This window comes from Somniosus microcephalus, chromosome 2 (genome assembly GCF_052327205.1).
Source record: "Somniosus microcephalus isolate GS21.2 chromosome 2, FLI_Smic_1.0, whole genome shotgun sequence".
NCBI classification, from domain to species: Eukaryota; Metazoa; Chordata; class Chondrichthyes; order Squaliformes; family Somniosidae; genus Somniosus; species Somniosus microcephalus.
In genome coordinates this window covers 361,140,045-361,152,269 of record NC_140988.1, presented here as the reverse complement: position 1 = coordinate 361,152,269, position 12,225 = coordinate 361,140,045, and the positions used below count along the sequence as shown (strand labels likewise).

The window sequence follows — 12,225 nt, the reverse complement described above, 5'->3', positions numbered from 1 at the left end:
TGTATGAGGAGAGATTGGGTCGATTGGGCTTATACTCGCTGGAGTTTAGAAGAATGAGAGGGGATCTCATTGAAACTTATAAAATTCTAACAGGACTAGACAGACTAGATGCAGGAAGGATGTTCCTGATGGCCAGGGAGTCCAGAACCAGGGGTCACAGTCTAAGGATAAGGGGTAAGCCATTTAGAAAAGAGATGAGGAGGAATTTCTTCACCCAGAGAGTGGTGACCCTGTGGAATTCTCTACCACAGAAGGCAGTGGAGGCCAATTCATTAAATATATTCAAGAAGGAGTTAGATATATTTCTTAAGGCTAAAGGGATCAAGGGATATGGGGAGAAGGCAGGGACAGGGTACTGAGTTTGGATGATCAGCCATGATCTCACTGAATGGCAGAGCAGGCTCGAGGGGCCGAATGGCCTAGTCCTGCTCCTATCTTCTATGTTTGTATGTTTCTATAATAACTCTACATCCTGCTGCTTCTTGTTCAGGTAAGTGCTGTAGAGGCAACTAGTTTCCCCCACCAAAGAACTTCATTCTTGCCAATTAAATCAATGACATTACCCTTCTTGGAGAACAGGATACAAAAAGCCAGCTCAAGATCAGGTTTTAACTTTCAACTTTGTAAAAATAATTAATGTTTGTTTATTTAATGATGTTATGTATGTAATATGAACTTCAAAACAAATGAATTAACCCAGGTAATTACCTGTCTCTCTGTCTGCCCGATGTTCTTGCGTCATCTGATATTTGTTTAAAATTAATTTACCCTGTAATAACAATAAGATGGGACTTGCTTCCAGCACTGGGAGTCACCAGCAGGTGTGATCCCAGGATCATTACCGGGATTACAGCCTGAGGATATCTGGGCCCAGTACATTTAGGGACAGATGGCCACTGCGGGCCAGTGCAGGCTGAATGACCATGAAAGGATCGAAGTAATGCTGGGGCAGCGTCTCCTCTGGAGTCACACCGGCTCCCTGGCTTAACTCCAACGGGTGAGCTGTGCCCGCAGGTGGGCCGGTGTGTTGAAATGATCTCATCCGGCGTACACCTTGTGATTTGTGCCATAGCAACAGTGGACATGAGGAGCACCTGGATGAGAAAATCGTCTTGGGCCATGATGCAAAACGGCCAATAGCAAATCAGCCCATTTAACACTCTTATAACAAGATCGGGAGGAGTATAAAACGTAGTGCTGATTCACTGTCTTTGGTCTTGTGTTACCGCCCAAGATGTATTCCTACCTCACCATGTAGTCCCGGCTTACACAGTTGCCATGGTGTGTGGAGTAAGAGATTAAACGATCACTGGGATGTCAAACTCTCTTTCAATGTTGGCAGAACTGTGCTCCTACTCTCTCTAGAATTCCCTCACAAAATTGACACTCCATGCTCCCACCCTCTGGAATTCCCTCCCAAAATCCACACTCAATGCTGTGGAAACATGATTTTGCCCTTACTAGTGCATGATGGGATACTTGACATCTAATGTATTTTTGTATCATTGCCGCTGGACTAAAGTCAAGTCAGCAGCGATTAACGTAATCTTCTGACCTATTGCATAAGTTAATCACAAACTGCCAGAACAATACATTGCAGAACTATTGGGTAACCGCACCGTGTTTTGTACGCTTGCAAACTGAGAGGTGATAATGACATCTGGTCAAAGAATGAAAAATTCTGTTTCTTTTTATCTGCATGAATACTGAAATAGCTTTGTACAGAGTTGACTAACTAACTTTTATACATGATCATATGGAACTTGTTTTCTTCACTGTATAAATATGAGCTGAAAACTGTATTTGGTCGGAGTAGTTATTTCAGCCGCTTGTCTGAGTACTCTCCCCTTGTATGCAAGTAAAATAAAGCTCTGCTTATCTGACGGTACTTACGTGTTTCAGAGTCTTACTTGGAGTCGAGATTTCGACAGTATTTCTTGGAGGTTCCACCGAGATCGCTTGCTGTACCGGTGAGTAAACGGACGAAGACACGGTATCTTTCTGGGAACGAATCCTAACTGGCCAGTTATAAGTGGCATTAGCCACCAAAGGGATTCCCTCTCAGTCTGAAAACTAGTGTGTTCTGTTTGCTACTGGCTACAGTACTGCGATCAGTTGAGACTCATTTTCCAGGGTTGAGTTGTCATTTTTGTAATTATTTCCTCTTTCAGTTTATCAGAAAAGGAGACGATTTCGGAAACCTGAGCCCTGAAATAGACCGTCCGGATAAGACACAGTAAAGTCGGGTGATCCCAGACTAAGAAAGGTACCAAGGATAAAAGGAAAAGCGCTAGAAGTTTGATACTGCAGTGGGGGTGGGTCCCCCGGAGATTAAGAAGCCGGAGAGAGAGTCTTGCGGCAGAAGGCAGGAGACCTTCAGAGATTTCATTAAAGTATAAGGACTCAGTTCTGCAGTGGTGAATAACACAGACTGAGAATTGTCTATTGTTCAGTGAAGGGTTGGGATTTGAGCCAGTTGAATGTTGCAGTCAAACGACACAGCATGACAACCTAGTTTCGGTTGAAACTAGTTGAAGCCACAAATGGAACAGATGGTCAGAAACTGAACTACAAAAGTGATTAAGCATGTGGAGATATGAGAAGCTGCAATAACAAGGTTAACATTTGCAGAACAATCGGATTACGAAGTAACAACTGTCACGAGGATGTATGTAAGGTATATTTGATTAACCTTTGAGCCATGTCCAATCACGAGTCACTGACTCAGATCGGCCGACGCCACGATGAAGCAAGAATGGACCCTGCAATCCAGATAACTGGACAAACTTAGATAAAAGACAGAACTGAAAGAAGGGGCTTGGCTAACGATGTAAAGTTATAATTAGGTTGTTTTTGAAGGAATATAATTGGGCCGGATTGGCCTAAGGAATAAGTAATATAATAACGGCTATCGGTGTGCTGTCTTGTACTGTATATAAGCTTGTGAATTTTGTTGATCGGGGAGAAGGTGCTCGCACAGACCGCGGGGTCTGAGACGCTTCTCCCAGAGCTCTGTTTTCAATATTTGTTTACCTGTGTGGTCTGTCGCGTTAGTTATTATTAGTCTTGTTATTGTTAGTACGTATTTCTTTTCATCTCTTACAGCAGCTTGGTTGCAAAATCGCAAAGGGGAAACGGGTTATTACGATCCAGAGAAATTACACCTAGTTGAGACTAACCAACAGGAAAGTCCCAATTAAGTAAAAAAAAATTTAAAAATGGGTGCCGAATCTAGTAAAATCCCAGAGAAAGGCACCCCTGCTTGTTATATTTTTCAAAACTGCGGTCAAGTTTCAATCAATGACCTGCCAAGGTGGTCCAGATGGACCCGAAATGGGAAATACCCATTTCCACCAGATGGCACCTTTAACAGAGACAGAATTACCTGTCTCGAGGAATGCCTCATAAAAAGGGACCCAACTAGAAAAGGAAAAAAAGTAAATTGGTCAGCCTTCTCCGATTGGAAAAAGGAAGCAGAGAGGCGACGCGAACGAAGTATAGAAGTTAGTAAACATAATAAAAAGAGGGATGAGGTTAATCAGGAACAGAGTAAACAACAAAAAGTTAAACAAATGGTAATGAGACAGGAAAAATTAAAGAAGCCATCAGCTCCATTATGGCCAGAATTGCCCCAACCTAGTGATGATGACGATGAGGACTGGGCAGGTTATGGTCGACCGCCACCATACATACAAAATCCAGGACCTGCAGCCCCAGGACTTGCAGATCCTCAGGCGGGACAAAACAACCCCCAAAATGATCCAGATCCAGTCCCACCAGGTAACGATGGTGGAGCCGCAGCCCTTCCGGGGCCAGCACACCCCGTTCAACCCCTAAATCAACCTAACCGTAATCAACCAGGAGAACCTGTTCATCCCCATGATACCCGTAACCGACCCATAAGACAAAAACCACCTGATAAATGGTGATGCGGCAGGTTCCTACCCCTTGAGACGTTTTCCTAATGTCCACAATGTGGCCGGACCCCCTGTAGTGGTCCACAGGCCTTGGACTGCAACTGAACTTAGACTCCTTGTTGAAGGATTGCCAGATCCTACAGTTCAGTTAGAAAAAGCTATTGAACAATTAAAAACAGTTGTAGTGTGCCACAGACCCAATATATTCGATGTAGAACAATTATGTAGAGCTTGGTTAAGAGACACCAAATATAGAATCCTAGTTGAGGGAGATCAAGCATTTACAGGATTTACAAATTTCCATAATAATGTTAACAGCACTCCAGAAGATATGCCCAATGATCAATTTTGGACTAACCTTTGGATTGCATTGCACACCAAATTCCCAAAGAAAACCAATTGGACAAAAATTATGGAAACTACTCAGAAAAGAGATGAGGATGTTGAGGATTATATAGTTAGGTTAGAAGAAGTAATGACCCAACATTCAGGAATGACTAAAGAAGCATTCCAAGTCCCTATGATAAATGCCCTGGTAAGCGGTCTCAGACCAGAACTTAAGGAACCATTGACCCTAGTTTGCCTGGAATGGAGACATAAAACTGCCCCCGAATTAACAGCTATCCTAAAAGGTATTCAAGAAAGAAATAGGGAAAGTAAAGGCAAAATATCCCTTTTGATGGAACAAACGGGTGCTGAAACTGCTCAGCCTACCCTATTTTATCAAGGACAATCCAGAGGATGAGGTAAAGGGTTTCAAGAGGAAGATTTGGAAATAGAGGCAGAGACACAGGCAGAAGGCAATGGAATGGAGGAGGAAATTCAACGTGTTTTCATTGCGGACAAGTAGACCATTGGAAATCCAATTGCCCACAATTACCCCGCCAACAAAATCAGGGTTGGCAGGGTCCACAAAATGTATCTGGAAACGGAAATACCCAAGCCCAGGTTCACACTCGTCCACAGACTAATTGGACAACTAGCAATCCCTGGGGAAATCAAAGTGGCCCAAATGAACAGTTTGGACAAAATCCAAATTGTTCAGCATGACGTTACTTAGAACCCACCCCAGACATTGCCCAGGAACAACAAGCTGTGGTACAATTGCCTGCAGTATCATTAAATTCTAAAGAAGAGCCATTTATAAATTTAAATATGAATGGAACACAAGTTCCATTTTTGGTAGACACTGGAGCAACTAATTCGGTCTTGACTAAACAATATGCAGTAGGAGCACCTTGTACCAATCAGAGTGTCAAGTGTGTAGGACTTTCAGGAACAACCCAGACTATGGTATGGTCCACTCCATTGGATGTACAGATAAAAGACTTTCATGGACAGCATGCATTCTTATTATCTGAAGACGTTCCCATCAACTTATTAGGAAGAGATTTGTTGTGTAAAATGAAAGCAGTGATATCATGTACGGAAAAAGGACTGAAGGTACATGTTCCAACTGACAGATGTGGGATGTACCCATTGCAGGTCCACAATTCTCCTATTTTGTATTGTTGGACTAATCATGATGACAACCTCAGTAAACAATTACTGATGGCTGTGGGAGCATTGCAGTATGTCACAAGATCAGTATCAGAATACCAGAAGCAGTTAAATTTGGGACATTGGCATGATAAATTGCACTGTACAGCCTATTATGACAAAACGGGAGAAGATCTAGAAGTGGCAATTAATTACAAGCCCTCTCTGCATCAGAAATATTCATTTAAAATCCGAAGAATTTTAATTGGGCAAGAAGGAATAGCGTCACCAATCTTGTTGACCCAAACAGCATGGGAATTATTCAGGGTAAAAGACTCTAAGCCACACTGTACACTAGCAGTGGCACATGAATTCAAATCTTCTGATCTAGGACAGATGGTCCTACGCCTATCAAAAGCTGCAGTTCAACAGGAGTGGAGAATAAGTTAGGGCACCCTAGTACAGTATGTTAATCATCAAGGATATGGAATAGAGTTGCGGGAAGACATGGAATTCCAAGGGACATTTGAGGCAAGAGAAATAGTCACACCAATATTTCCGCTATTGCCCGAAACTGAAAGGTTACTTGATCAAATTCCTCTCCAGGTATGGTCCAGCCACCCGAATGAGGTGGGCAAGATGTTAACAGCCCACCCTTACAAGGTGACACTTAAACCGTCTGTCCCACTGCCACGAAGGGTGCAATACCCACTCTCCGCAGCTGCAGAGACTGGCATTCAACCCGTAATTGACTCTCTCTTGGAACAAGCAATCTTGGTTCCAACCCAGAGCCCTTGCAACACTCCTATTCTTCCAGTTCAAAAGAAAGAAAGTGGAAAATGGAGATTGGTTCAAGACCTAAGTGCAGTTAACAAGTCTGTTCTCCCTGCCTACCCGGTGGTCCCAAACCCAGCCACTATCCTGACCAGTATACCTCCTAATTCAAGGTATTATACAGTCATTGATCTCTGCTCAGCCTTCTTCAGCATTCCTATTCACCAAGATTCCCAGGTCCTGTTTGCCTTCACGTTCAAAGGAACCCAATACACATGGACCAGGCTGCCACAAGGCTATACAGAAAGCCCAACTATCTTTTCGCAGTGCCTCAAACATGATTTACAGGACATTGTCTTAACCGGTGGGTCAACCCTCATACAGTACGTAGATGACCTGCTAATTGCATCACCTACTCAAGAGGCATGCAAGATTGACTCTTTGATAATGCTCCAGGCATTGGCAAAAAAAGGACATAACGTCTCACGTGCAAAACTAGTTTGTTTCAGAACGAGTTAAATATTTAGGGCATGAATTGTATCGTGACACTCGCCAATTATCTAAAGACAGAGTAGCAGCTATTTGTGATGCACCATTACCTTCTACCAAACAGCAATTGAAGCACTTCCTTGGTATGTCAGGATACTGCAGACAGTGGATAATGGGATATGCTGAACTAGTGCATCCACTTTTAGACATCTCCATGCCATTAGAGGAAGACCCCCTAGTCTGGTCAGGAAAATCCAAAAGCGCCTTTGCGGCTATAAAACAAGCCCTTTTATCAGCACCAGCGCTTGGACTCCCAGACTATAATCAGCCCTTCCATCTGTTCGTTCATCACAAGTCAGGGTTTGCACAGGCTGTGCTCACCCAGACCCATGGAGATAGACAACGCCCACTTGCATATTTCAGTATCCAGTTAGACCCAGTGGCCAGAGGACTGCCTGGCTGTCTGCCAGCCCTAGCAGCCGCCTATTATGCTGCTCAACAAGCTCAAACTGTTACGCTTAACCATTGTACAATTCTGTTTGTCCCTCATTCAGTTGAAGTCTTACTAACCAAATGTGCAACACAACATTTGACCCCTGCTCGAAGTACTAAGTATGAAGTAGAACTCTTATCAAATCCTCACCTAACAATACAGAGATGCTCCGTTCTTAACCCAGCCACCTTGCTTCCCACCATTGAGGAAGGAACACCACATTGTTGTGAATCAGTGACTCAGCTTATCACTAAGCCTCGTATAGACATTGTAGAAACTCCTCTGGACAATAGCGATTTTATATTTTATATGGATGGATCAGCCCTCAGAGATGAAAAGGGCTCGCCAAAAAGTGCATATGCCATTTCCGATGATCATTCAATTATCGAAGCATGTTCACTACCATCTTTCTTTTCAGCACAACAAGCAGAATTGTTTGCCCTTACAAGAGCATGTATTTTAGCTACAGGAAAATCAGTGAATATTTATACTGACTCTCGGTATGCATTTGGAGTCACTCATGATTATGGTCAAATTTGGAAACTTAGAGGATTCCTGACTTCATCAGGATCTACAGTTAAAAATGCTGAACAAATTGATAACCTTTTAAAGGCTCTCCAGTGTCCTACAAAAATTGCTGTTATTAAATGCAAAGCACATACAGGCAACCAAGACCAAGCTTCTTTGGGTAATGATAGGGCGGATCGAGCAGCTAAGGCTGCTGCTTTATCTGATACAGGGCCACAAGTGTCTGCATATGTTCTTAGAAATCAAGATCCAGACAATCTCCCACCCACAATTGATGATGTTTTGGCCTATCAATTACAGGCCAGTCCGGACGAAGTGTTAGCTTGGGTGAATGATTCTTGTTTTAAAACACCTGAAGGAGTATGGGTCTACCATGACGGCCGCATGGTGGCTCCCAAGTCAATACTCCCATGGATTGCCCGATGTGTCCACGTGTTCACACATGCGGGCAAAGGGGGGATGGCAGACTATATCACACAAACTTGGTGTTCACCAGGCATTTCGGCAATTACAAAACAAATTAGTGAACAATGCATTACCTGCCAAACAATGAACCCAGGTAAAACGGAAAAGGTACAGGCTGCCTCCCACCCAAATCCAACAGGGCCCTTTGTACATTTACAGATGGATTTTATTGAATTACCGGTATGTTTAGGATTTAAGTATGTATTAGTTATTGTAGATGTGTTTTCACGATGGATTGAAGCCTTTCCATGTAAAAAGAATGATGCAGTTACTGTTGCAAAATGTTTGTTAAAAGAAATTGTACCACTGTTGTGTATGTGCCTTTAAGAGCCCCCTGTGTACTGTAATGCCGGTAATGGCCACTCGGGCTATATAAGCCTGTATATTGTGTTGTATCAGTTAGTTCCCCTCCAGACTTTGTTCAGTAAACACCTGTGAAACCAACTCCTGCCTTCAGTGTCTCTATTAACACACGGATACAACAACCGCGATTTGGTATACCTGCACAACTTTCAAGTGACAATGGATCACATTTTTCTGGGACAGTTGTGCGAGAAATGTGTAAGGCTTTACAGATCAACCAACACTTCCACTGCAGCTATCATCCACAGTCAGCGGGACTGGTAGAAAGATATAATGGTATGCTGAAAAACAAACTTTCCAAACTCTGCAGCGAGACGGGACTTAAGTGGGTCGAACTGTTACCCTTGGCATTGATGGTAATGCGATCAGCAATAAACAGAACAACAGGACTGTCACCACATGAAGTCGTCATGGGACGACCTCAGAGACTGACATTTTCTTCTGCACCCTTCACTGCCAAGCAGATGGACATTCACAAGATGGATGAAAATATGTTGAATTATTGCATTGCATTAACTAAGTGTATTTCCAGTTTCCACAAACAGGTCAAGCAAGCCCAGGTTGAACCAACTGAAGGAAGGTGCCATAACTTAGAACCAGGAGACAACGTATACGTGAAAGTATTCAAGAGAAAGAACGGTCTCCAACCCAGATTCGAAGGTCCGTACCAAGTACTTCTAGCAACTAATACTGCTGTAAAGGTGAAAGAGAGATCAACATGGATCCACGCCTCCCACTGCGACAGAACTCCAGAAACAAGGAAAAGGAATCACCAACCCCATCAGTAAATGGAACTGGACATTAGGACTATGTTTCCTTGGGACACTTATAATACCTGCAATGCTCGAATTGTATGTAAATACATTTTTGTATATGGCATACACGTACGCAACAACGGTAAGCGCTTCTAGTTGTTGGGTTTGTGCCCATATTCCCATACATAGTAAAGGGGGAATTCCATTAAGACCTATCCCCTTCAATGAGTCAGAGACGATGGAATGGATTTTACGCCAAAATGGGAGTATTACCAGGTATGAGTTATATGGCCCCAGAAAGATTATAGTAGATGAAGACTGGCAGAGGCATTGGGCCTCGGCAGGGTACGATTTGGACACCCTCAAAGGATGGTATCAGCCTAAGTACGACCATGCTAGACAGCCCCCCTCCCTGGTCCTCACTGATACATCTGGGATAGGGAGACCAGTAAGCCATTGTGCCTGGTTAAGAGTAAGAGTAGAGGACCAAGTGTTGGCCATAGTTATTGTACTTTAAGGTACAATATAACACGGCACAGGCCGGACTGGGAGGACACCGCATTACTAAATGCCACAGGGATTCGTAATAAAACCAGTGGAGGACCTTGGCCAGGCCCTAATTATTTGATAACCAAGCGGAAATTATTATATACGGCCTATAATGGAACCTATTTTATCTGCGGTCATAAGGCCTAGCCATGGCTGCCGGAAGAATGGGCGGGCTGTTGTTACCACCCTCTGGAATCCTATCGCAAGATCCCCACTCCGTGTTCCCACCCTCTGGAATCCCATCGCAAGATCCCCTCTCCATGCTCCCACCCTCTGGAACACCATCCCAATATCCCCCCCCATGCCCCCCTGCCCCCCTGTGGTGATTATTCCTTGATTAGTAAAAATATTGTGATTCGTTGTTTGTTAACTGCCTTGGGATAGGTGTTGTAATCTCATTGGTAGTTGATGATCACATGATGTGTTGTGGCTACCTTAAATTCAGTCCTTTTCTAGCTTTAGTTGGGACTGGATGTAGAAAGATATGCTGCTGATTTTAAAGTTAATAAAGCCTAACTTTGGAAGGCAAATCTATTCTTTATTTCAATTTATTAACTTTATGTTAGAATGGAGCGATATCTTCAACCAGAACGATGCAAGGCTAACCCCAATTCTGCTGGAGTGGATGATAAATGGAAACATTGGTATTGTACATTTAAAAACGTTTTGGGCGTGTTGGATCAAGAGGCTCTAAATAAGCTGAATATGCTGATCAACTACATTGACCCGGATGTATATAAATATATTTTGCACTGTAAAACTTATGAAGAGGCTACTTCTACATTGGAAAAGATTTTTGTTAAACCAAAGAATGAGGTATTTGCACGTCATCTTCTATCTGCCCGTAGGCAGCAGGTGGGAGAATCTTTGGATAGTTATTTACAAGCACTTCGGTGCCTTAGTGTTGACTGTAATTATAAGGCTGTGACGGCTGAAGAATATAAGGACGAATCGGTAAGGGATGCTTTTATTAATGGATTACTGTCTAGATCAATTCGTCAGCGGTTGCTAGAAAATAAGACTCTGGATCTTAAAAGTGCTTTTGAGCAAGCTTCTACATTGGATATGGCTCAGAGAAGTTTGGATTCTTATGCTCTTTTTAATCGGCCTGCGACTATGGTTTCGGCAGTTTCGGATGAAAAGGAATTATGTAGACTTAATGGGAGTGGTTTACTAGATTTTGAAACAGTTTCTACTTCGGCGGCCATTGCCTCTAGGATTCAGAAGTGTTATTTTTGTGGGAATATCCGGCACCCTCGTCTGAAGTGTCCTGCTCGGGAGGCTGTGTGTAGTAAATGCGGCAAGAGAGGTCATTATGCACGTGTGTGCAAATCATCAGGTTCAATTACCTTCCCTTCTCCTGGTGTGGGAGGGTCTTCCTCCACTACCTCTTCTGTGACTATTCAGCCTTTAGATAGGGCGTTTATTGCATCAATTTCTGCTGCATTTGCTCATGGCCTAAACAAAGCTATAGTTACGGCTCAAGTTAATGGGTTGGAAGTGAAGGCCCTTATAGATACGGGCAGTACTGAGAGTTTTATAAGTCTTCAGTTTGCGAAGGAGAAGCATTTGAAAATTTCGCCTGTTACGTGTCAGGTGTGTATGGCTCAGACGACCCTTACTTCACAAATAGCTGGTTGTTGCTTTGTGAAAATGGTTCTTCTAGGTAATACGTATACTGATATACGCCTATCTGTTTTGCCTAATCTCTGTGCGGATATTTTGATTGGACATGATGTGCTTCAGTTACACGAGTCTCTTAGTCTTTCATTTGGAGGGACTAAGCCACCTTTATCTATTTGTGGATTAACCTCTTTATCTATTCCTCCATTATCACTTTTTTCCAATTTGATGTCGGATTGTAAGCCAATTGCTACCAAGTCAAGAAGATATAGTAGTCAGGATAGAGAATTTATTAATTCTGAAGTTCAACGTCTCTTATTGGAAGGAATCATTGAACCTAGTTGTTCGCCTTGGCGAGCACAGGTAGTTGTCACGACTAACGAGAGACACAAGAAACGAATGGTGATAGACTATTCCCAAACTATTAATAGGTATACTCAATTAGATGTGTACCCTTTGCCTAAGATTGATGAGCTTATCAATAAAGTATCTCAGTATAAAGTTTTTAGCACTATTGACTTAAAGAGTGCTTATCATCAGATTCCTATTGTTAAGAAGGATCAACCATATACGGCCTTTGAGGCTGGTGGAAAGCTGTATCAGTTTTGCCGAATACCATTTGGTGTTACTAATGGTGTTGCTTGTTTTCAACGGGCAATGGATGCTTTTATAAGTGATAACTCCCTCTCTGACACCTTTTCATACTTAGATGACATCACAGTGTGTGGCAAATCAAGGGTGGAGCATGATTCTAATTTAAAAAGATTCCTTCAAGCTGCGGAAAAAGTTG

General features: G+C 42.9%; 1 protein-coding gene across 1 annotated transcript; it reads left to right on the top strand.

Annotated features, from left to right (window-relative positions):
- Positions 1–5,901: 5,901 nt before the first annotated feature.
- On the top strand, positions 5,902–8,500 carry LOC147123726 (uncharacterized). The gene is given in 2 exon segments (XM_085975543.1): positions 5,902–6,674; positions 6,676–8,500. Coding segments are annotated over 2 exon segments (2,568 nt in total). The 5' UTR covers positions 5,902–5,903; the 3' UTR covers positions 8,473–8,500.
- The last annotated feature ends 3,725 nt before the right edge of the window (positions 8,501–12,225 follow it).